Source organism: Leptopilina heterotoma, unplaced genomic scaffold, assembly GCF_015476425.1.
Source record: "Leptopilina heterotoma isolate Lh14 unplaced genomic scaffold, ASM1547642v1 Lhet_169, whole genome shotgun sequence".
NCBI lineage: Eukaryota > Metazoa > Arthropoda > Insecta > Hymenoptera > Figitidae > Leptopilina > Leptopilina heterotoma.
Window position 1 is genome coordinate 1,310,029 of NW_025110885.1, and position 26,986 is coordinate 1,337,014.

The 26,986-nt window shown below is 25.5% G+C and overlaps 2 protein-coding genes across 11 annotated transcripts in view; one reads left to right on the forward strand and one right to left on the reverse strand.

The window, feature by feature from the left end:
- The window catches only part of LOC122499558 (dystrophin, isoforms A/C/F/G/H-like), a 557,697-nt gene extending 540,844 nt beyond the window's left edge, over positions 1-16,853 (reverse strand). For 2 of the 8 annotated variants that reach the window (XM_043607985.1, XM_043607988.1), the window contains exons 1-3: positions 16,569-16,852; positions 13,765-13,906; positions 11,107-11,197 (exon numbers count right to left, since the gene is read on the reverse strand). In XM_043607985.1, the coding sequence (XP_043463920.1) occupies positions 11,107-11,197; positions 13,765-13,887 (214 nt within the window). In that variant the 5' untranslated portion in view covers positions 13,888-13,906; positions 16,569-16,852. Of the gene's footprint in view, positions 1-5,546; positions 6,374-11,106; positions 11,198-12,140; positions 12,314-13,764; positions 13,907-16,568 lie in introns of those variants that run through there. The other 6 variants (XM_043607986.1, XM_043607987.1, XM_043607989.1 and 3 more) reach the window with 6 other exon arrangements.
- A 306-nt stretch (positions 16,854-17,159) lies between these two features.
- Positions 17,160-26,986, forward strand: part of LOC122499532 (protein draper) — a 37,414-nt gene continuing 27,587 nt past the window's right edge. For 2 of the 3 annotated variants that reach the window (XM_043607946.1, XM_043607948.1), the window contains exon 1: positions 17,161-17,357. The gene's annotated coding sequence lies outside the window, so the exon portion shown is untranslated. Of the gene's footprint in view, positions 17,358-26,986 lie in introns of all 3 variants that reach the window. The other variant, XM_043607947.1, reaches the window with a different exon arrangement.

The following is a 26,986-nucleotide window of genomic DNA, read 5'->3' on the forward strand; positions in this document are numbered from 1 at the left end:
TCGATTTTCATTGAAATTTCCATTTGGTAGTAATATACGAAATTAAATTAATGAAGAATATAATTAACAAAACAAGTAGAGATTATATTCTAAAGTAAGGGAGCTGTACATATATAGATGACTACGATAGAAATTTATGAAATTATTAGAATATATAGTGCGAATGACCTACGCCTACTTGAGAATGTATGAATGAGCCAACAAGTGAACGAGTGAATGGGACGTTCTTCCCTATACATTTCTATATAACCCATGGAGATCACGTATTTCGCTCTTAGATTAAAGTATACAATCGACTCACGCTTGACTGTTTTTTGCTCCTTGCAAAATAACAAACTTCTTATTCTCAAAACCTTTATAGAACCAAAAGTGGAATAACGAGTTCTTTCAGTGATTTCCACAAAAAAAACCCTCTGTTTGGTCATCAAAAATCTCTTAAATCTCTCTCTCTCTTGTACCAACAGATAAATTCCAAAACACGTAAAATTATTTTCTGATAATTTTCGAATTCTTATTTTAGCCAATTTTAATTAAACTTACATTGTATCTAAAAAAAATTTATATAAATACTACTATTTTTAAGCAAGAATTTTTCCTTTTCAGAAATGTATTAACTAACATTTTTTTCCTCTAAGCCACTAAAATCAATTAGAATTTTTTAAAAATCAAACCTCAAACAGAAAAATTTAATTAATTTGTTAGAATCATAAAAAAATTCATATTGCCATGTTTTATTAAATTCAAATTAACATAATTTCTTAAATAATTTACACAGGCTTCGTGCTTGATAATTAGTTTTGAAATTTTAAAATTTTTGATAATAATTAAATTCATTCAAGAAATGTAATTAAAAATGAATTGAATGAATCAAATTTTTTTGAGTGCACAGTTAATAAAAATATGTTGTTTAGCGAGTAATAGAATATTTAACCGAAAATCACTATACAATTTTCAGGTCAGTGAATACTGAATATACAGTAAAGCGAAAGGAAGATAAATCAGTCTACTTCGCTTTCAATTGACCTGACGTCTGGCTGTTAATGAAGAGACGGTTGAGTCTCTTGCATGGGTATCTCTTCGAATACTGAGTACTTGTAAAGTACTTCTTTTGACTCTTCCGTCCGACCAATTTAATGACCGTGTTAAATGCATCCCGTGTAAGAGAAATCTTTCATCAAACAAAAATTGACCCGAATTATTAAATGTTACGCGATTCCTTCACAATAAAAAAAAGGGCGAACAAAAAATAGCTGCCCCATTCAAATGAATATCGTACACTCATTCATTCATCTCCAAACGATTTTATCAAATATATTTGTAACTGAAAATTATTAATTTAACTAATATAACATAACCGACATCATTCAGATCTAGGATCGACTTTAAGACTCGAAAAAAGTCGAGTTAAAAATAGAGAAGTCATACTATCCGAGGAGTGAACATACCATAATAAATAACATAGTTAAAGAGTATTAATAAATTGAAAGGGTGATTATTTAAACAAATGGAATTCGCTCGTAAAAAGCAAAGAAATTGAGCTTAAAAACGAGTTTATCATGTCATGTAGATATAGTTTTAACTAAGATAGAAATTTTCATGTAAGAATTGATGACTATAAGACAGCAGCTGCATCTTATGTGTCACAAAATGAAATACTTGTTTCTTTTTAATCTTTGCTTATTTTGCAAGTTATGTAATTTGATACAGTTCACTCAACTCAGATATACAGTGGTTATCCTCGTGTTCATGAAAGGGAGAAGCATGCGCGCACTATTCAAACTCTACAAGTTTATTACAACGCATAATTGTACAAATGAGCAGACAAGAGTTCAACCACTAAGGGCTTTTGTCGACACGCACTTCATTTTAAAAAAATATATATTTTGTGTCGCATAACTACTACTTTCAGTGGATCTTCATATTTATCACTTGAGAGACTAAAGTGCTTTGCATTTCAAAATTAATGTTCCTACTTCAATAGACTACTACTTATTAAAAAATAAATTTCTACTTTCCACCCTTTTCCCAACAATCTACAGAAAATTACAATTTTCAAATTGGTGTAGGTACATTAAGAGGAATCGATTGAACTATTAAAGGGAAAATTACTCAGTGGGATGTTAACTAATATCGCGAGATCAACAGTTAAGTTTCTAGGTTTAGTTCTTATTTTACCCATATTAACCCAGATTAACGTAGTTCCTCGAGCGGGTGGTACGTGTCACATTTACAAACGAGCTAATTAACAAGTAAATGAGTTCACAATGCAAAAGGGGTGCCAGTAATTGGATAAGAGTGACAAGGATATGAAAATCGAGCTCACGACTAGACTGCGCCTTCTTCCCCGTTATAATTAATTTTTTTTTTTGCTGTATGAATACGTACGTGCGCAAAAAAGTTTATTAAAAGAAAACAAAACACCCTTATATTTCTTTATCAAAAACTCCATTTAAAGATTTTTCTCAACACAAAAAGATAATAAATTTTCTTCATGGAAAAAAAGAATCCTCTTTTTACTCAGCATCCTTTTTTCTAGAAACTATATATACAAACTCCACTAACTAGAGAAACGGTTCTAAAAGCTAAAAAACACGAATTAGCAAACGGAGTATTTTTCATTCATCATCATAATCTTTAACGTACTTTTTTTTATTAATGACCTCCTTGTCAGTTAATAACCGATACTTCATAATACAAGAAATCAATTTGAATAATGAATGAAACACGTTAATTGAATACGTGTTCTTATTCCAAAACAATACAAACAAAATCCAATCAGACTAAATAACCCAATAACCATTCGAGAATACGAAAATACAAATCGAAAAAAACTATAGAAAAAATTAAACAAATTCACAAAAATGTTTTAAAAATACACCGCATCGTATGTGACAAGAATGTAGAAGAATCAAAAAATTTAGATAAGAAATCTCATAAAAATTCAAATTTAGAAAAGAAAAAAAAGACAGGAACCAAGCAATCCAAGAATAATGAAAAACCAGATGTTTCTGGGAACATGATAACAAAAAAAAACGCATCTTAAACACACAAGAAGGTTCATAAAAACAAGGATGGGGTAGAAAGCACCATGTGAATGAAAAACATACCAAGAATTCAAGATCAAAGTAAAAGAGGCCGAAATTAAAAATACAAAATATACACAAATGCAAGTTACGATGCAATTGAAAATTTTTGTGTAGAAAAAAATTACTGAACTGTTTTCCATTTAAACTTTTAATTAAATTAGTTAATCCGTTAATTTTTCAAGTATCACTATTTGGAAATTTTTTTGTTCTTCAAAACAATAAATTATGTATTTGCTCAAGTAGGTCGATGATAAGATAAAAACATCCCTAATACTCTAGTGTAAAATATGCAAATACAAGAAATGTAATATTGCACTACACACTGTATAAATGACTAGAAGAATGAAATAGATAATAAGCAGTAAACTCAAACGAAAGACTATCCAATTACTGATGAGGATCAAGTTTTCTCACTGGGAAAAATTCTATAAATGTTGAGCCAACATTTCAATTATTGTAATAAAAGTTCTGAATTTTCAATTTAATTCTACCAATTCTATTTTGCGTCAGTATAAAAAAAATCGATTTTTATTTTTATTGCAATCGGTAATTTATTTATTTTATTATTTGAGATACAAAACGTTTAATTATTATACGACAGGCGAAGTAACTTTTAAAACTAATAATATTAACTGTCATTAAAAGTGAATAAGTCCGGATTATCTTAATGAGACATGAAAACATAAAACTAGTAAACCCATTTTTAAGATTTGAAACTAATGAGTAATAAGTATCCAGGTAGATTAATATTTCGTGTTATATATTTAATGTAAAGTGAGAATTCATAATCTGCATATGGAGCAAATTGTAATTAATTTCAAAATATTACAAAATTCCAATCAATCAATTTTGGTTATACGTAATCAAATTGAAATGCAAAGTAAACTTAATTCTTTCGAAAATAATAATTATTATCGTTTGCAAACAATTCTATAAACATTATGCAATTTAATTTCAAGTTTTTAAATCTAAAATTTATAAAATCATTTTTATATTTTTAAAATTAATTTATCTTTTAAAGATAATTTTAGAAATTGCAGGCTACGTACTCGATAATTAATTTTAAAAAAGTTGCTTAAAGACAGAAAAAAAGTAGTAAAAAAGTAGTAAACTTAGCTATCGAAAAAATAAACTTGACGCCTCAATTTTTTTTGATAATTTATTAATTACATTAAAAATTGAATAATTTTTTTAAATAACTATTTAAATACCCATTTATTTTGTCTACAGGAATTAAAATATTTCAAATGATTTCAATCTAAAGCATTTTTAAAATTAAACTATTTCTAAAAAATTACAAAAAATAATTCTTTCAAAATTCAATCATTTTTTTGTTGTTGAAATTTATAAATAAAATTATTCAAAACTTTAATATTTCAAAATATTGAAATCCTGAGATAAGTTTTATATTATTTATTTAAATAATTGAATTTTTGACACGAATTTTAATAAAGTTTTTAAAATAAATGCATTCTTGAGAAGAATTTTAAAAAATTCTTTAAATAATTGATTTGTTTCGAAACATTTTATGAAAATTGTGTTTTAAATAATTAAACTTATCTTTGAAATTTGTACATATTATTTATGAAAATAATTTTAATTCTTTAATAAATTTTATTACAATTATATTGAAAACAATTCAATTATTATAAAGAATTTCATTAAAATTTTCTAAAATAATTAAATCCCTGAGAAGAATTTTATTATTTTAAAAAATAATTGAATTATTCCAAAGAATTTTATAAAAATCTATTAAAATAATTGATTTTTTTCGGAAAATATTAGGAAAATTCTGTGTTAAATAATTAAATTCCTGTGAAACTTTTTTTATTTATGAAAATAATTGAATATTTGTGAAGAATTTTGTAAAAAAAAATTTTTAAATTATTCAACTCTTTTGAGAAACTTTTTTATTAAAATATTAAGTATTAAAAGTCATTGAACTTTGAGAAATTTGTAAAAATAATTGAATAGCTTGAAAGAATTTTAATAAAATGTTTTAAATTGTTTCCAATAATGTTATTCAAATTTTTTTAAATAATTTTTTTATTTCAACTGTTAACAAATTTAAAGTATTGTAAATTCTCAAACATGGAAAAATTAGCTTTTAGTATCCAAATAGAAGCAAATTTTATAAAGACAATGAAATGAATGTCTAGAAAGACAATTTAATAATTCTCGAGAATTTTAAATATTCATGTTAGATCACCGCAAGGATAATAAAAATATTCTTCTCCAGGAATAGAAATTTAAAATTCATTTATAGAGTACATAAAACCATGTCTATTTAATGTTCCCCACGTACCAACTTTGCGACGACTTTTTTGCAATAAGAACAGGTTAATAGAAGGTGATCATTCTCCTGCAGGCAACTATACTATATATCGGAAAATATAATCTACATGGAGTATGCAAAAAAAAATAATAAAAATGTCATTTTTAAGAAAAACATGTACACACCTATATAAACGACTTCCATTTTGAGAATTCAACGACAAAATCTTTGACGTAATATTCATCCAAGGGCACGTGAGATGAACAAACGATCACAGATCGGTTCTCTTGGCCGGCAAGCGGTAAAAACTTTTTTTAATTATATGCACACACAAACACAAGACTATATTCCTTTTTACCATCCAGCATCACACACTTGTATTTCAAGAATATGTTTTACAACACAAATTTTTCAATAATCCAATGAAATTATCTTTCAATATCAAAGTATTTTCACTATCAACAAAAATTGATAATTGTCATTCTCAATGATTTATAATTTCTTCAAGATAAATTGTATTGTTAAAAAAAGAAATTACGATCAATCCATGACACTTGTTGATTCACAACACAACACCGGACAATATTTTACACGCATATGGGGAAAGTAACTGTTGTAAACATAACCAATATTCGATTCACCTTGATTAAAATTATCCACTATTTTAATTCTCTCACTTTTTTTTGCTGAAAATGCATTATCTTTTAAATGCACACTGAGTAAAGTAGGACGTGATAACTATGCGACACACAAGTTTCGAAGGAAGTAACTTTAGAAGTATCATTTTGGAGTAATTGGAATAGATTGATTCTAAACACAGGAAGACATGATTTTGTCATATAATGAGGCGCGAGACAAGCACAACAATTGATTTACACAACACGTATAAAGATCAAAAGTATTCACGAGACATTCTTTTTTTATTAACCAAAAAGTAAAAAAAAAAAAGAAAATAACACCGGTTACTGCTCGAGTGGCGTGAAACAAACTGGCAACCGTGGACGCAGACAAGGAGAAAAGGCCCCACTATCTTCCCCTCAAGCCCCCTCCACACCGCATTACAAGGCCTCAACTTTACGCGCCAAATTCAAAACCGAAAAACATTCGAACGTTAATAAATAACTAAATAACTTTCTATTTTGATAAACAAATAAATGTTTTTAAAAGGTGGCAAAACTTTATATTTTAGAATAAGAAAGAAAGAATTTTTGTTTCGTACTTTAGTAAATTTAAATTAGAATTAAATAATTATTTAATTAATTTTTATTTTTTTATTTGTTTAATTATTATTCATTTTATAGGTATTATAAATATAAAAAAAATTATTAATTTACGAACGAAAGAGCATGTTCCTTTAATAAATAAATTTGTTCAATTAAAATTTAAATTTAGCAAAAAAGTTAAAATTTAAAAAGCAATTAAAATTTAAAAATTATGAATACTATAAAAAATCATAAAAATTAAAAAGATCTATAAATAAAATGAAACAAAATAGTAAATAAAATTGAAAGTTAAATGTAAAGCTTGAAAACTTGATTTTTATTTACAAAGCATAAAATTAATATTTGAAAATTCTTTCTTTTTTTTATGAAGCGCATTAGTTTCAATCGTTCAAATGTTTATATCAACAGTAAAATATAAATGAGATTTTGCATTATGTAAATTCAAAATTGTCATAAAAGCCCACGCACATAATACAAACCCAGTGAATAGATTCAAGTTTTAGATGAAGGGAAAACATATCAAAATATAAATAAGCCAAGAAACATGAATGAATTGTAAAATATATAAATAAGCAAAAGTTGTAATCATAAATCAAACGTTTTTCAATGATTTTATAATTTCAAGTTCTCTATGTTTTCATTGTGAAAAAAATAAAAGTTAAAAAATAAATCTCTCATATTTTTTTAAAACCTTATCAAACTGTATCAATTTGTTTAATTAAAATTTAATTTTGATTTTTATAATTAAAATATATTCAATATATTTTAATTATAAAAATAAAAATGATATGCTAAAAGTATTTATATAATAATACACTAAAAAAAATGTATTTAATTTAAATGACGGATTACTTGTTTATTAACAATTAAATATTTACTTGAATCAAAACTAATTTTGTATTTAAATCAAATAAATTACATTTAAATCAATAATTTGAGATTTTTAACCAAATACTATTTAATTTACTTAAATAAAAATTATTTGATTCCAATAAATATATTTATATAAAATCAAATAATTTATATTTCAGTTAATTAAATGGTATTTAGTTCAAATTATAATTTATTTTATTCAAATGAAAACTCTTTGATTGAAAAAATGTCCTAAAGATTGAAAAGTAATAATAAACGAAAATTTTTAAGTAAAGTGTTTTTGAAGAGCCCAAAAATAATGAAGCTAAATGCCATAAAAGAGAAGAAAAAATGTTGTATTTTAAGAAATTCGGTTTTTCGAATTTTTGATAAATTTTAATAATTTTAGATTTTTTACCAAATGGTAGCGAATATTAAATAAGTAAAGTGTTTTTGAAAAGCCCAAAAATAATAAACTTTCTAAATTACCAAAAAGAATATTTTCTAAAAAAAATTTTAATTTTAACAACGAATAAAAAAAATTGTCGTTCATTTGTACTTTCGAATCTTTAGAGACATTTTTTTGAATCAAATAATTTTTTTTTTGTGTAACATTATTAATAAATATTTAAAAATGAATATAAAAATTATATCAAAAATGAAATCAATTTAATTACGAAATTTAATAAACTTTTTTGCTAATTAATTAAGTCGTATAATTGATTATTTAATTTTTAATTATCACAAATAATTGACTTATCAAAATGGGTATATGTATATATATGAGCGTGGCCTTGAGTTTGCCGTTTGAAATGGGACCCACGAACCACACAATACGTGCAAAATATGTAAGAGAATATAAACTTGGGACCCCTCACTGAATACTAGAAGTAAGGCCCAACAAGGTACAGGTAAACAGGCGAACAGGAGTTTCAAGAGGTAAATACCATTCTCCTGGGGTCTGGACCCCCTTGTTAGTACTGTATATAGATTCTCACAGTGTCGAAGTCATTTTAAATGGTATTTCATTCAAGCGATTCTCAAATTCTGGGACCGGTTCCGATTACCGTCAAGCAAAAGAAAAAAAAAGTACAGCAACCATTCTTTCTCTCTCTGCAATATTGAGAATTTAAAATGACTTTTTTCTAAAGGAACAAAAAAGCAAACAACGTTAGAAAATCACTTTTTAATAATAATTTATGAGGAACAAAAAAAAAACAGAAACTTGTACGTAAAAACTTGTGCATATAACTAAAGACATGAATTTAGTTTTGCATTTTTCCTACTCATAAGAATATAAAACAATTTACAGATCTGCATAAAGGGGTTAACTATTAATGACTCGCGACTTTATAAATGAAACATAATCAGGACAACTGCGCGAGAATTATTATACACAAGCATTCCTATGTCAACAACCAAGTGATATCATCTTGATTTGTTGCACTAGGAATCTAACCGATAATAAGCGTTTCACTTTGTGTATATTTATGAACAATTCGCTTTATTTCCTTTTTTTTTTCTTTTTTGAAAAAAATGTATTTGATTCAAATAACGAATTACTTATCCATTATCAAATTTATTAACTTGAATCAAACAATTTTTATTTAAATGAATTAAATAGTATTTATGTCAAATACTGAAATTATTTTTTGAAATAAAATTTAATTGATTTAAATAACATTTGATTCAAGTAAATATTTATTTCATAATAAACAGTAATTGAAAGTAATTGGTTATTTGAATAAATTAAATTTTTTTCATTGCACTTACATAAAGTAAAAAAATACGTAAATAAAAGTAACAAAGGTAAATAGTAAAATTAAGTAAATGGTTGATAAATGATTAATAAATAAATAAAATAATTTTTAGATTATGAAGCCTAGATTATGAAGAATTTTATATTTTCATGAAAATTTATATTATTGAAAAATGTTTGAGATTAAAAAAAAATGGTTTCCAAGAGTGAAAAGCAAGAAGAGAAGAAAAGCAATTAAAAAATATTTTTAAAAAACAGAAGCCAAGTGCAAAAATGATTTTTCTCGCGAGTTTTTAATTTATAAACAAAAGCGAAGGTGATGAAACGTGAATAAAAATGAGAATTCGAGTATATCACGTCTATTAATAAAATTCTGTAAATAGTAAAACGGTTGTAAAATGAAAAACATAGTAATAAAACACCCAGACAGATCTTATAGTTATAATTTATCCCATCGTACACAATATACACGCTTTCTCTCTAATTTCAGTAAATGTCACGTCAATTTTTCAGAAAAAAAATTTTACGCACATAAACCGTGTGGAAAGATGTGTCGTATAAAAACTTCTGGGGAGAGTCTGAATTTTTAAATATTTTTCGCACACTTTTCGTATTTTTTGTTCCTCTGAATTGTATATTACTAAAAATTCGTGTAACAAAAAATTGTAATATTAATGAAATATTATTAAAAAGTGTGTCTACTTTCGGAGTTATTACTGTCATAAGCAATTACATCGATTAATTACTTTTTTTAAACAAAATTATTACTCGATGTAATTACATCTTTTAAATTTTTCTTTAAATAATAATAAAATACAGGCTTCGCACTCGATAATTAATTTTAAAATAATCATTTGACGACAAAAAAATACTCATTTTAGTCGACTCACAAAAATTTGATTCAGTATTTCTATGACTTTTTTCTAATTTAAATAACGAAAAATAATTTTTTTTATAGAATTCCATCAAAAATAATTATTCACTTTTTTCTTATTGAATTATTATTTAAAATATTAACTAATAATTCATTTTTAAATCAATTTTTCATAGAAAGTTCAACAAGAATTCAATTATTTAAATACAACAATAATTAATTATTTCTTAAAATTAAATTCCTCTGAAAAGTTTTATCCAAATTTTAAAAAATAATTTAATTCTTTCAAAGAAATTTAATAAAATTTTTTTAATAATTACATTTTTCGAAGAATTTACTTAAAATTATATTAAAAATCATTGAAATTTTGCAAAGAATTTATTATTCATGAAAATAATTGAATTCTTGCAACGAATTTTATTAATTTTTTTTTTAACAATTCAATTCCTGTGAACAAATTTTATTATAAATCATTAAAAGTAATTGATTTCTTTCCAAGAATTTTCTACAAATTTTTTAAAATAATTTTCTTAACAACTTTTTTTAACAAAATTTTATGAAAATTGTATATTTTCAAATAATTGAATTTTTTGAAAGACATTTATTAATTTTTTTTAAATAATTGAATTCTTTTGTTCTTCCAGCGAAGAATATTTTATTATTTGTTAAAAGTAATTAAAAATTTTTCTCACAATTTTTGAAAATAATTGAATCGTTTCAAAGAATTTCATTAAAATTTTTTAGAGTAATATTTTTTGTTCTAACTATTAGCGGATTTAAAGTGCAAATTCTCAAAAAAAAAAAAAGATAAAAGTAGTTTTTAGTGTCACAAATGTAAAAAAAAGTATCCAAATAGCAAAAATAAAAAAAATAGGTTTTAGTCTAGATGAGTGCAAAGCCTGAAAATTGTCAATATAATTTCAATTTTACCGAATATTTTTTCTAGCGAATAAAAATCAAGTAGATAATTGAAAATAAAAATCAAATAAAAATAAATAAAAAATAAAATAGAATTTATAATTACAACAAAAACTTACCCTTAGTTTCCGTAATTTGTGATTCAACTGGTTTCTGTCCTTCCGCATCTTCAGGTATTTCAACAATCCAACGTACTTTGCGCTTTTGCATCTAAAAAGATACCAATCAATTAATTACTTCTATCCAAAAAATACTTTTATTAAACATTAAAAATCAGAAAACCAATTAAATTTTAATTAACATATTTAATTAATCTTATTCAAGAACTAAGTTAAATTAATAAAATTTTATTTAAGTCAAAATTCTACGTATAATTTCTGTTCATAAGAATTTTAATAAAGAAAGTAATTTTCTATAATCTGCTCTTTAATATTTCCAAGAATTAAGAAAGATTAAAATATAATAATAATAAAAAGAAGAATAAAAGTTTATAATGTAGACTGAAATCTTAACACACATAACTCAATGGAATTCCTGATCTATGTTAAAACCGTTTCGTAATAATTACAAACTACTGATAACGCTACCGACTTCTTTGTAAAATGTCTTATTATAATCTATCCGCATGTCACAGATTCATAAATAAAGTGTATCAGAATAACATATTGTCCCCAATACGATTAAAAAAAATTATAAATATATTCTAAACTTTAATATTACCACAATTAATGAAATGAGAATAATAATAAAAACAATAATAATAATAAAAATAATAAATAAAAATAAAAATAATAAAAATAATAAAAATAATAATAATAATAATAATAATAATAATAATAATAATAAAAGTTTGTCCTACATTTTTTCATGGTTTTAATTAATTTTTCAATAATAAAAATTATAAATAAAAAAATAATAACAAAAGTTAGTCCCTCATTTTTTTATGGTTTCAATTACTTTTTCAATAATAAAAATAATAATAATAAAAATAATAATAATAGAAATAATATTAATAATAATAATAAAAATAACAATTACAATAAACACTAAAAATAAAATCGTAGAATTTTAATTAGAAAGTACTGAAGAATTGAATTTTCGGAACTTATTTGTTATTTACTGTTTCAATTAAAAGTTCCTTCAAGTTCCATACCTTTCCTCGTTTTTTTCCCTGAACTAAAGCATATTATGTCATTTCTTGCAATTATAACAACACTGTAACACGATTATCTAATGAAATTCTATTACTTTTTGACTTCATAGTATATATAATTATTGCACGCGCTTTAGAGGAAAACTCATTTAAAACGGGGAAATCTACTTGTCACGTTGATCGTGCGAGAAATACAGGCTTCTGTTTATCTCTCTCTCTCTCTCCCTCTCTCTCTCTTTGAGTAAATGTCTTCTGCGTATACATAGGTGCACATTATTTGTATATATATATATACTATATGTATATATCTGTACTAGTCAATAAAGTACTGCGGATCAACCGATTAACTTGACACACACGCACATGGAATGTAATTCACTTGTAGAAAGTAAAACAAAGCACAAACTGGGCTTAAATTTAGAATGAAAATCAACGCAATGGGTTTATATAGAAAGACCGACAGGATTTACTTTCAATAGTTTGCGTACGCGGCTCTTTGTTAAACATTTTATTAATTGAAACAGATAAAAGTACCTTTTGATACGATTAATTAAATATTAAAAATTCTTTCAAAGAAAAATGGCAAATATTTTGAATTTATAAAACTTGTGAAATAATTGCAGGGGAATACTCGACTGTAATTATTTTACAGTCTAGTATTTAAATCCCCTAGGCACTGAAAAAAAATTTATTTGATTCAAATAACCGATTACTTGTCTTTTATCAATTATCGAATAAATATTTACTTGAAACAAATAATTTTTGAATCAAATAAATTGTAGTTGAAACAATAATTTCAGTATTTGAGGCAAATACCAATTGACTCAAGGATTATTTAATTCAGAAAATATTTATTTAATAATCGGTTATTTGAATCAAATCAAAAAAAAATTTTTTAATTTTTTTTAGTCGATCTCCATATGTATGAAAATTTGAAAAAAGAATTGAAAACTAACGTGGAACTTTTCTCTAATTTATAAAATTAGCAAAACATTTCTTGCATTGTATTAAAAATTTTTATAAAATAATTACAGTGGATTAAATACTCGACTATAAAATAATTATAATGGATTAAAATTATAGTCGAGTATTTAATCCACTGTAGTTATTTTATAGTCGAGTATATTTAATCCACTGTAATTATTTTATAAAAATTTGTAATACAAAGGAAGAAATTTTTTTGCTAATTTTAATAAATTAGAAAAAAATTTCACGTTAGTTTTCAATTCCTTCGCCGAATTTTCATACATATGGAGATCGAGAATATAAGCCTTGGAGTGTATGGACTAATATGTCACGCACGAATTTTTATATATATACAATAATGCGGTGAATGTCTTCTAATTATCGATAATTATATCCATATGATATACTGATTAGGGAGGCAGAAATGATCGTTGTTAGGGACAACACCTCTCTCATCAGAATATAACAACTGACAATGATTTACTTGTCAACGGAAATGATACGGTATTATATAGTTTGCACATATAGAGACTATCTCTCTGCTGGTTCATTGCAGTTCATGCATGCATGCATGCCTGGAAAGTTGAACATTGCCATCGGGAATTGTCAGTACACCCACGCAAATTTTCGCACACTCTTGTTTGTTAGGTGAACTTACGTGGTCAATGATGTCCACTCTCTCGACCATCTTCCTCTGATAGTAAAAGTGAAGCTGCAATACATATCCGATATATAGTTGTAGAACGCCCACGGAGAGTCTGTTGAAATTGTATTTACGCATTCAGTTGGGGTCAAAAACACTGAAAAACATAGTAAACTAATTACTAAACAAAATAAACAAATAGAAAATGAAAGTAAAATATATACCTACTTGCTTTTTTTATTTTTAATCTATTAGGGAAAAAAATATTGTTAGGAATGTAAATAATTTATGTAAGTAATTAACAAATTAAGAAAATAAATAAAAAAAAATTAAGCAATAACAGGGTGTCTACTAACCGGGAAAACCGGGAATTTAATTTGACCGGGAAAAACCGGAAATAAGCCAGAAATTTTATGCCAAACTGGGAATTTTTTCACCAAATTAAAAACAGTTTTATTATTTTAATTTGTTTTTAAAAAATTGCTTTGCATTTCAATTACAATTTAAATCGAATTCCTCGAAAAATGTAATTATTCTTAAAATTTCTAGAAACTGTAAAAAAATTCTTCTTAAGAATTCAATTACAGTCGTGTCTCGTAATTGAAAGATGCGGAATTCACAATTATTTAAAAAAATTTTAATAAAATTCTACACAAACATTTAATTATTCTCATAAATATGTAATAACATTCTTTGGAAGGATTCAATTACTTTTATAAACAGTAAAATTCTTTGCAGAAATTCAATTAGTATCAATACATTTTAATAAAATTGAATTAATCAAATTTTCAATTATAATTATGAACAGACAAGATTATTTTAAAAAATTGAAAAAATTCTTTGTTTAATTCAATTATTTTCGAAATTTTTAATTAAAATTATTTTAAAAAAACAGTATTTTCAAAAAATTTAAAGAAACTCGTCAAAAGAATTTAATTATTCATAAAAACTCTATAATAAAAATTAGGACAAAGCCGGGAATTTTGTTGAACGAAAACAGTAGACATCCTGAATAATTTGTTGTTTTAAATAAAAACATTTTTAAAAAATACAAAAAGTTTTAAAAACATAAAATACTTGTTACATATTTATTTTTCCACAAGAATTTAAATTTTTTAAATTTCAATTTCAAATATTCTGATATTTAAATATATTGTTTCTAAAATTCTGAATGTTTAAATGAACGACATTTATTAATTTCTCTAATTCAGATTCACATTTAATTACAATAATAAACCAACTTTTGGATCATAATTTATTTATTTATAAAAATTAACAATGCAAAACTTCTAAAATATTATTATTTTCAAGAATTTTTAACTCAACTTCTCCTATAAAACAATTTTTTAAAAATAATTTCCACAAGTTTTTAGAAAATTGAAATTATTTAAATAAAAAATTTCAATTTATGCTAATATTTGTGACTGCAACGCTTTATGATTTCCTTTTAAAGTTATTAAGGTGAATTATTGAAAATACATAAAAAAATATATTAAAAATAATTAATTTTCAAAAATTATTCTTAAAATTAGTTTTTAGAAACATGTTTTAAATAATAATTAAATGATAATAAATTTTTCAATTATGCATAATTATTAAAAAATTTCCAAATAATTTTTTAGAAGAATTTTTGGAAATTATTGAAAAAAATAATAAATTTTTTGAACAATTTTAATTTAAAATTTTTAAAATAATTGTTTGCTTTAAAATTTTAATAAAAATTCTATAAAAAATGTGATTTGAATAAAAATTTAAAAAGTATAAAAATAAAATTAAAAAATGTACATAATTATAATAATTCCTTTCTCAGAATAATTTCTTAATATCCTCTTTTGAAGTTAATTTTCTTTTTAATTTTTAAATAAAATATTTGAGAGTCTGCTTAAGAATTTTTCAAAAATGAAATTAATATTTATATATACAAAAATAAATAATTGATTAGATATTTATTAAAATTAAATTGCTCTAAATTTTTTGAAATTAATTAAATTCCAGTGAAGAATTCTAGTAACATTTTTTTTGAAAAATTTGTTATTAAAAATTTTTAAATAATTAGATTCTTTAGAGGAATTTTTCAATTGAATAAAAAATATATGAATTTTTATAAACAAATTTTATCATAAAACATTAAAAGTAATTGATTTCTTTCGGATAATTTTAAACAAATTTTTTAAAATAATTAATTTCTTTCAAGAAATATGTTAATTTTATTTCAAATAATTGAATTTTTGAGAAGAATTTTATTAAAATTTTTTTTAAATAATATTAAATTCTTTAGTGAAATTTTTCTAAAACTGTAGATATTGAAAATAGTTGTTAATTATTGTTAAATTTGGTTATTTTGTTATTTAGTTTTTTGTTTGCTATATAAAAATTGAAGTAATTTGCATTTTTATACTAAAAAAGAGTAATTTTGTTGCAATATTTGTAAGACAAATAAAAAATTCAAAAAGTTGAACTATCCAAGGACTTTTATTATTGTTTATAATTGTATTATTGCTTTTTTCAAAACTGACAAACTTCTTTCAAAACTATTTACACGCAAGTTTATTAACTGCAAACTTGCAAGAATAATTTGCTGCAAATGATATTTTTTTACCGGAAATTTACATTGTACACATGCAAAAGTGGAAACATTTTTGTACAATTAAATAAGTTTGCAGCAAATTTGCTTGCAAATGTGCTCTATGTGGATTTATTGAATTTTTTATTGTTCTCTATGTTCTCTACGACAAAAACCGGTATTCTCAATTTTGAGGTTATGTTGGGGAGGTCAAAGAAACTACAATGTAAAATAATGTAAAAATACTAAATTATACCTTTTGAAATACGTGCGTCTGTTTTTGTAAACAATCTGTTCTTCTTTATTAGTCTTTTTCTCCATATTCCTTGGAATTAAAAGCAAAAATATGAAAAATACTATTTGGCAAGTTGGCGCGGTTTTTTCGCTGGATGGAGTCGCACACTGAATCAGCCACTTGCCACATTTTGTCGTCATTATTCGATTCTTTAAACCAATCGATTTACAATTTAGCTTGAAAAATATAAAGCCAGTCGAAAATCATTATTTTCGTTTATTCTCATCTATAGATTTCCATTTGTAATGATTTATTGTTAATCTTGTCTTGTTAATTAAAGAAACTGCTTTTTACCTTTGAAATCCTGTTTAGACTTGTTGCGATATCGTGAAACACTAGCAATCCTAGCGTGAAAATGTTGAAACACTGCAGCAGAAGGTACAGAGAGAGCTACTTTACCAACAACTGTTCTTTCTTCACATACCGACTGCACATTTTCGAGAACTACCATAACATCAGAGGAAAAGTTTTTTGAATTCAAAGTTGATACATTCACCGCATCAGAATTTTAAACGCGCAACAGATAATATTCAAGACAGATTCTGAATTCAATTTCAGTTTTCTCATCAGTCGAATGAGAAACGCTGTTGCGTGAGCGTGAAGTGGCTTGACTAGTTTTCAATCGTGTGCATATTTCTCTCAAGTTTTAACAGTGTGCGTGGCTTTTAAATTTAAAAACAAGTTCTGTCAGTCAGTGCACACACAGTTTGGGATTACATTGCAGTTTCACAAGGAAAAGTGGAAAAAAATGTGAGTTAATTTTGTGAATTTTCCAATAAAAATGTGCGAGATGAAAAACAAAAGAAAATTCTTTTCTTTCTATAACAATAAAGAGTTGAAAATCCGTTTTCTATATAAGCAATGCGCAATAAATTTCACGACTTTTTTTTCTGTATCTTATTATTAAATTCTTTATGTTTACAAATTCGAAAAGAGAACATAACCAAGAATTTTGTTTATTGTTATACTAAAGTGTAATGTAAAAGTGTAATTTTGCAATAGGTTTTTATGATAAATTCCTATAAAGATAGAAGATTGGTAGTAAAAACCTGATTGGACGATGGTATCGAAAGGCAAACAAAAAGGACAAAAGAATAAAAAGTATACAAAAGTGCGCGGTTTTTTTTTCTTGTGTCATCGACACATCACGACAATGTATATATTGAAGTGAATAGCCAGTTCACCCTTTGTGAAAGGAAGTACCAAATTATACAATGTATGATATACTTTGAATGCGTCCATGGCCCCAATTTTAATTTGACAGGTTGCACTGAAAATATTCACATATTGTTGAAAAATAAATTCTCCCCTCCGAAAAGTCAGTGAAATTTTTATGAGGTAACGGTAAATTATAATACTATCTTCAGGAATTTGAAAAAGATACGTGCCCTACTTTTTAATGTAGAGTAAAAAAAATAATAAACAAACGTTTATTTACATTATTATGATCATATTTAATATTATTATTAACGTTAAATTAAATATTGGTAATAACAATAACAAACAAATATTAAATTAAATAATAAATTCATTAAATTATATGTAAATGAATTAAATATTTAAATTAAATCCATATGAAATTAATAATTTCAATTGTACATTTAATGTAAAAATTATTTAATTTAGATCCTAATTATTTTATAGTAAAATATTTTCTATTTTTGAATATAATTTCAGTTATTTATTTCTTATTTTCTTTTTCTTATTTATTTTTATTATTTAATACTAGAAAATATATCGTTTAGTGTAGAGAGATAAAAAGTAGTGAATTAAATAATTAGTTAAACATTAAGTCATTCATAAGTAGTTGATATATTAATTTGGTTGATAAATTGTTTAAATAACTGTGTAGAGCTAATAAATTAATTACTCTGGTAAATTCTGTTAATTACCTAATGAATTAAATTAAATGTTTCATTTATGAAATACGGGACTAAAAATAAATTGAAATAACCTTTTAAATACATGCCTTCTTTTGGCAAAAAAAAAAATCTTTCGGTGCTTTTGTTCTTTTTATTAATTAGTGTGTCTAATGACCATTCTGCAATTTATCATGGAAAGAATTAATTTGTATATGCCCATATATAAATACGTAAGACACCAATTTTAGTTTTCTGAAATGACCCACAATTCTGTTCACTGATTCGTTGAGAGTGGAAAGTGTATACGTACATACATGTGTCCGAGTAAATAAAGTCAGAAATGCTTCATATATAAGGACGTTACGTCATCATTGTTTTATTTTAATTATTGCAATTCTTATGTGGTATAACATTATACTTTTTCCTTTCTTCTGATTTTTCGTGTGCATATAAAAACGATTTGAATTTTTTTTCCGCTGGAGAGAAAATATTATTTTAATTCTGATTTAGTTTAAAATATAATTATTATGTAAGAATAAGTGTTTTTTCTGTATAATATTTAATATAATATATCAGAATAATATAAAATTAATGATTGCAGTAGCAGAGAAAAAAAATGAGAAATTATTTTCAAAAAATGTAGTTTTCATCTCTTTTTCGAAAAAAAATTGTCCAAAACTGTGAAATAGTCTTTTTTTCAGACTTCAAAGCTAAAAAATTTAATGAAGACCACTTTCAAAATAACTAGTAATGAATTATTTATTTAGTGAAACAAAATAGGAAAAAAATATTTAGATTTATTTTTTGGAGTTTTAAAGTTGACCCATGGTCTGTAAATAGTATTTGAATCCGATTGATTAATGTTATTTTTATTGGTTGATGAAAGAAACTCAATATCACTGAATATTTGAAAATCTGATGACTTATTTTAATACTGACCCGTATATTTTTCTTAAATGAATATTTTCAGTAATATGTGGGTGTTATATTAGATTTTCTCAAGGCACTATATTTATACAAAAATTAATATTATTAAAAATTATAATAGAAAATTTAAAATAATTATTTGATGTTATTAATATACAAAACACTAATTTATAAATAATTTCCTAGTTTTTCGACAAAGAAATCAAGAGATTTGTATGTTCTGTTCTATTTCATATAATTACTGTCGTATGAAAATTGAAAATTGTAACGATTGTTAATTATTTTTTAATTTTCATAAGAGTGTTAAAGTATTACCAGAAAAAATTTAAGAACTTTAAGATGATTACTATTTATAATATATTATAATTATATCATATTATAATATATTATTTTATATTATATTATCCATGCTATATATTACCTTCATGAATAAGAAATAGCATTGCAATCGTGAAATAAAAAGAATAATAATTTTATACACAAATTCTTATTGTTTGAGAAAATGATAAGAAGTGTAGCATTTCTGAACGAACTGCTCTTAAAAAATGTCATTATTAGTGAAAGATAAGAGAAGTGGAGACGTCATCAGAAAACGATTATATTTTTTACATTTCTTTCTATACTCGGATATTCCCTCCGGAATAATATCAATTTTTTTTTCTTTTGAAATCATTAATGGTTTTTATGGAATTTTCTTCTTTCGAATATTGAAATCTTTCAGAAAGTGTCAATCAAAATAGATTGCATAGATCGATAACAATTTATAATTCCTCCTCACACACAGGAAATGATTCATTTTTAGTTTTACATCTTATTTCTTCATTGACTTTTTGCAATGTACGCGCGCCTTAGTCATATATTCAATTACAGATTTTCTTTGCACTGTACTTGCTTACAAAAAAAAAAAAAAAAATGAAAATAATATTCACTACGATAAACTAAGAATAAATATTGCTATTATAAATTAATAACACTATATATAAATCGTTAAAAAATGATAAAAGGGGAAATAAAAATTACTTCCTCATTGAGGAAGCAAATGAGAGAAATACAGCCGGAAAAAATTAACAAATTAACAGAAATTAATTATTTTTTTTTTTGTTAAAAATAAAACTTATTTTTTGTTTGCGATGTTTTTTGAAACTATATTTATGGTAAGAGCGTAAATATATTTGGTCTTAATACGAGGTTTCGTATTTCTTTTTTAGGAAATTTGGAAGGAATTTTATTTTCTTTTGTTTTTTTTTGCACACGGTCACTGTTATGATTACTGTTATATACCGTTGTGCCAGACCTTTTAACCGTGACCTAGACTGTCTATAGAAACCGGAATAAACCGATGAGAAATAACAATAATGTGACCATATTTTTCAAGAACCTCCCACGCCATTTATAAGCGACAATTGTCATTTGAAAAAATTTGACGTAATTAAAATAATCTACATATTCGTCAAACGATTTCTTTTGCAAAGAACTTTCAATTTTATATTAAATCTTTATTTAATCTTATTAAATAAAATAAATGTACTGAAAAAAAAATTTATTTGATTGAAATAACCGATTAATTGACTAGTATTAATTAAATATTCAATAAGTGAATCAAATAATATTTATAGGATTGCAATTAAATGGTTTAATTCATATTTGCTTCAAATACTGAAATTTTTGGTTCAAATACCATTTAATTGACTCCAAAAAATATTATTTGTTTTTCAACCTAAAGTTTCGAACTTTCAAATGATATTTTTATTACTTCTTTCAATTTGAATTTTATTGAAGGTAAATAGAGGTAAATAGAGAAAATATAGTAAATGAAATAAATTAAATCAATTAAATAAATGAAATTAAATAATATTAATAAAACAAATGAAGTAATGGAAAAAAAATTGAAAATTAGTACACAGTTTTCTTGAAAGTATCAAATTGATACTAAAGTGGATCAAATTGATGCCAAAAATTTGGATTAACTTTTAATTTGATTAGCATTTTTGGAATCATTTCGTTGCAATTTGATACTTTTAAGTTAACAGTGTAAATTTTTAATGTGAGTCAAGTTTTAATTTTAAGCTGAAAGATAGTCTCATTTTTAAAAAGTTTATCTTAGATATACTAAACATATCTCATTTATTTTGAAACGTTTTTATTGCCTTTTTGATAATTTATCTTCCTCTTTGAGATTTTTATTGAGTTTAAGAGTCTAAGTAATTAAAACGGCTTAAAATAAGACTCATTTACATGTTTAGAAAGGCTAACGTCTTTCTAAACAAATAAATGCGTCTTATTTTAAGCCGTAAATCTTAGTAATAAAAATATTAATAAATCTTAATAAATATTAATTCGCGTTAGTAAATTTTAGTTAGCTTTAATAAATTTTAGTTAGCGTTAGTAAATTTTATAGTTTAAAGTTAGTAGATATTAATATTTATAACGTTGGTAATTTTTAGTTAGTGATAGAAAATCTTATTTCGCGTTAGTAAAAGTTAACGTTAATAAATTTTAGTTTTAGCGTTAGTGAATCTTAATTAGAGTTTAGTAAATCATAGTTTTACGTTGTAAAATTTTAGTTAGCGTTAGTAAATTTATAGTTAGAGTTAGTAAATCTTAGTTAACGTTAGAAAAATAGAAAATATTGTTTGCTTTAATTAATTTAATATTTTTTTAATAGCTTCATTATTTTTATTTTCTCATTAAAAAAATTGTAATTAATTCTTTGAAATTGACAAACACAGAAAAAACAAAGTCTGAAACCGTTTACATCTTAAAACCAAAATGATTGAAAAACAGCCTATTTTTAAGCTGAAAACTAGATTAAGTAAATTTTATGACTTAAAATAATACTCTTAAGGCTAAAAATTAGTTAAAAATGTTTCTAATGTAAACGGTTTTAGTCAAAAAGAGACTGAAAGTAAGATTTATTTTTTACAGTGAAACGATCATTAATATTCTACAAGACAAATTTTTATCCTATACTAAATCGTATAAATATAGTTCGGCTCCATTTAGAGTTTATTTAAGCAAGATATTGAGTCTAAGCGAATAAGTCAGATAAACAGGAAGTACATACTGTATTCTTCAGAAGGGAAGCTGTGTAATGATTCCAGCATCACAAGATAATAATGTACGTGTAATAAGAAGAAGGGAGGGAGGGAGGGAGAGAGAAGGAGTTTTGCCCGCATGTTTTATATTTGCAAATACTTGACTCAATCTTTTTATTAACGGTAATTCGTTATAGGACAATATTGTTTTTATTATACCCTGCTCGAACTAAATATAATTTTAGATATTTTTTTATTAGAATAAATTATTAACGACCTTTTTGATTTTTACTTCTATTTTATTTATTTATTATACAGAATATAGGTAGTAAAATAAAATATTTATTTATTAATTTATTATTATATTAATAGTATTTACTTTATTTATTTAAACAATAAACGGACTTATTATACACAAATTGTTATATTTAAAATAACTATAAATAACAAAATTTATTTTCTTTATAAAAAAATTGTTTGTACATTAATAATCGTTGTATTTTTGTAATCTGTTCGCAGTTTAATTGAAAATTTTAAAAATAATAGAAAATTACAACGAAATTTATTAAAAACTTTTGAGAACAATTGAATTGTTTAGAAAATTTTTATTACAATTGGTGCCGTGAAGCTAGCGACCCGCCATCCGCCAGACACCTGACAAATCCATGGGCGTCGCAACAAAATAATTCGAAATGATCAATTCTTCATTCTTTCTTTTTCGCGATAATTTATTTCACTATAGAGTTGAATACAAATATTCTACGAACAAAAGGCAACAACAATTTCCTTTAGTAAAATAATTATGGCAAAATTACTAGTCAAAATACTCCATCCGCCAATTAGCAGACAATCGAATTTTCGAGTTTTGTGAAGCTCAGAGCTTTAAAAAATGCAATTGTTAATAAACAATTGATTTTGTTGTTTCCTATTGTTCCTTAGATGTTTATTGGCTCAGTGAAACTAGCGACACGCAGGCCGCCAGCCATCAGAAAAATCCAAAGGCGCCGACACACATAGCAGCGCGGTGGCCCTATACGGTTCAATCAACGCAAAAACAACGTACGCTAGCCACTACAGTTTATAGAAAAAAATACAATAGTCACATTTTAAAGAGCAATAATATCTTTTTAATTTGTGACCAAGAAATAAAAATAATTTGGTCTAAAATTGATCGAGTTATGAATTTTTTTTCGATTTATTTTCCAATTTTCGTTTTTCTGATACGGGCGGGTGGGGACGCTGGCTATCAAAAATTTTCTAAACATATTTTATTGGTCTAGAGACAAGAAGCATTAATCCCTCTATAATTTGCGACCAAGAAACAAGAATTTGGTCGAAAATTGTTCGAGTTATGAATTTTTTTCAAACTTGTTTTTCAATTTTCGTTTTTCTGATACGGGCGGGTGGGGACGCTGGCTATCAAAAATTTTCTAAACATATTCTTATTGGTCTAGTGACAAGAAGCATTAATCCCTCTTTAAATTGCGACCAAGAAACAAGAATTTGGTCGAAAATTGTTCTAGTTATGAATTTTTAAAAAAATTTTTTTTCAATTTTCGTTTTTCTGATACGGGCGGGTGGGGACGCTGGCTATCAAAAATTTTCTAAACATATTCTTATTGGTCTAGTGACAAGAAGCATTAATCCCTCTATAATTTGCGACCAAGAAACAAGAATTTGGTCGAAAATTGTTCGAGTTATGAATTTTAAAAAAATTTTTTTTTCAATTTTCGTTTTTCTGATACGGGCGGGTGGGGACGCTGGCAATCAAAAATTTTCTAAACATATTCTTATTGGTCTGGTGACAAGAAGCATTAATCCCTCTTTAATTTGCGACCAAGAAACAAGAATTTGGTCGAAAATTGTTCGAGTTATGAATTTTTTTCAAACTTGTTTTTCAATTTTCGTTTTTCTGATACGGGCGGGTGGGGACGCTGGCTATCAAAAATTTTCTAAACATATTCTTATTGGTCTAGTGACAAGAAGCATTAATCCCTCTTTAATTTGCGACCAAGAAACAAGAATTTGGTCGAAAATTGTTCGAGTTATGAATTTTTTTCAAACTTGTTTTTCAATTTTCGTTTTTCTGATACGGGCGGGTGGGGACGCTGGCTATCAAAAATTTTCTAAACATATTCTTATTGGTCTAGTGACAAGAAGCATTAATCCCTCTTTAAATTGCGACCAAGAAACAAGAATTTGGTCGAAAATTGTTCGAGTTATGAATTTTAAAAAAATTTTTTTTTCAATTTTCGTTTTTCTGATACAGGCGGGTGGGGACGCTGGCTATCAAAAATTTTCTAAACATATTCTTATTGGTCTAGTGACAAGAAGCATTAATCCCTCTTTAATTTGCGACCAAGAAACAAGAATTTGGTCGAAAATTGTTCGAGTTATGAATTTTTTTCAAACTTGTTTTTCAATTTTCGTTTTTCTGATACGGGCGGGTGGGGACGCTGGCTATCAAAAATTTTCTAAACATATTCTTATTGGTCTGGTGACAAGAAGCATTAATCCCTCTTTAATTTGCGACCAAGAAACAAGAATTTGGTCGAAAATTGTTCGAGTTATGAATTTTTTTCAAACTTGTTTTTCAATTTTCGTTTTTCTGATACGGGCGGGTGGGGACGCTGGCTATCAAAAATTTTCTAAACATATTCTTATTGGTCTAGTGACAAGAAGCATTAATCCCTCTTTAAATTGCGACCAAGAAACAAGAATTTGGTCGAAAATTGTTCGAGTTATGAATTTTTAAAAAATTTTTTTTTCAATTTTCGTTTTTCTGATACGGGCGGGTGGGGACGCTGGCTATCAAAAATTTTCTAAACATATTCTTATTGGTCTAGTGACAAGAAGCATTAATCCCTCTTTAATTTGCGACCAAGAAACAAGAATTTGGTCGAAAATTGTTCGAGTTATGAATTTTTTTCAAACTTGTTTTTCAATTTTCGTTTTTGTGATACGGGCGGGTGGGGACGCTGGCTATCAAAAATTTTCTAAACATATTCTTATTGGTCTAGTGACAAGAAGCATTAATCCCTCTTTAATTTGCGACCAAGAAACAAGAATTTGGTCGAAAATTGTTCGAGTTATGAATTTTTTTCAAACTTGTTTTTCAATTTTCGTTTTTCTGATACGGGCGGGTGGGGACGCTGGCTATCAAAAATTTTCTAAACATATTCTTATTGGTCTAGTGACAAGAAGCATTAATCCCTCTTTAATTTGCGACCAAGAAACAAGAATTTGGTCGAAAATTGTTCGAGTTATGAATTTTTTTCAAACTTGTTTTTCAATTTTCGTTTTTCTGATACGGGCGGGTGGGGACGCTGGCTATGAAAAATTTTCTAAACATATTCTTATTGCTCCAGTGACAAGAAGCATTAATCCCTCTTTAATTTTCGACCAAGAAACAAGAATTTGGTCGAAAATTGTTCGAGTTATGAATTTTTAAAAAATTTTTTTTTCAATTTTCGTTTTTCTGATACGGGCGGGTGGGGACGCTGGCTATCAAAAATTTTCTAAACATATTCTTATTGGTCTAGTGACAAGAAGCATTAATCCCTCTTTAAATTGCGACCAAGAAACAAGAATTTGGTCGAAAATTGTTCGAGTTATGAATTTTTAAAAAATTTTTTTTTCAATTTTCGTTTTTCTGATACGGGCGGGTGGGGACGCTGGCTATCAAAAATTTTCTAAACATATTCTTATTGGTCTAGTGACAAGAAGCATTAATCCCTCTATAATTTGCGACCAAGAAACAAGAATTTGGTCGAAAATTGTTCGAGTTATGAATTTTTTTCAAACTTGTTTTTCAATTTTCGTTTTTCTGATACGGGCGGGTGGGGACGCTGGCTATCAAAAATTTTCTAAACATATTCTTATTGGTCTAGTGACAAGAAGCATTAATCCCTCTTTAAATTGCGACCAAGAAACAAGAATTTGGTCGAAAATTGTTCGAGTTATGAATTTTTTTTCGATTTATTTTCCAATTTTCGTTTTTCTGATACGGGCGGGTGGGGACGCTGGCTATCAAAAATTTTCTAAACATATTCTTATTGGTCTAGTGACAAGAAGCATTAATCCCTCTTTAAATTGCGACCAAGAAACAAGAATTTGGTCGAAAATTGTTCGAGTTATGAATTTTTTTCAAACTTGTTTTTCAATTTTCGTTTTTCTGATACGGGCGGGTGGGGACGCTGGCTATCAAAAATTTTCTAAACATATTCTTATTGGTCTAGTGACAAGAAGCATTAATCCCTCTTTAAATTGCGACCAAGAAACAAGAATTTGGTCGAAAATTGTTCGAGTTATGAATTTTTTTCAAACTTGTTTTTCAATTTTCGTTTTTCTGATACGGGCGGGTGGGGACGCTGGCTATCAAAAATTTTCTAAACATATTCTTATTGGTCTAGTGACAAGAAGCATTAATCCCTCTTTAAATTGCGACCAAGAAACAAGAATTTGGTCGAAAATTATTTAAGGGAAAAATTATTCAATTTTAGACCAAATTTTTATTTCTTGGTTACAAATTAAAAAGATATTATTGCTCTTTAAA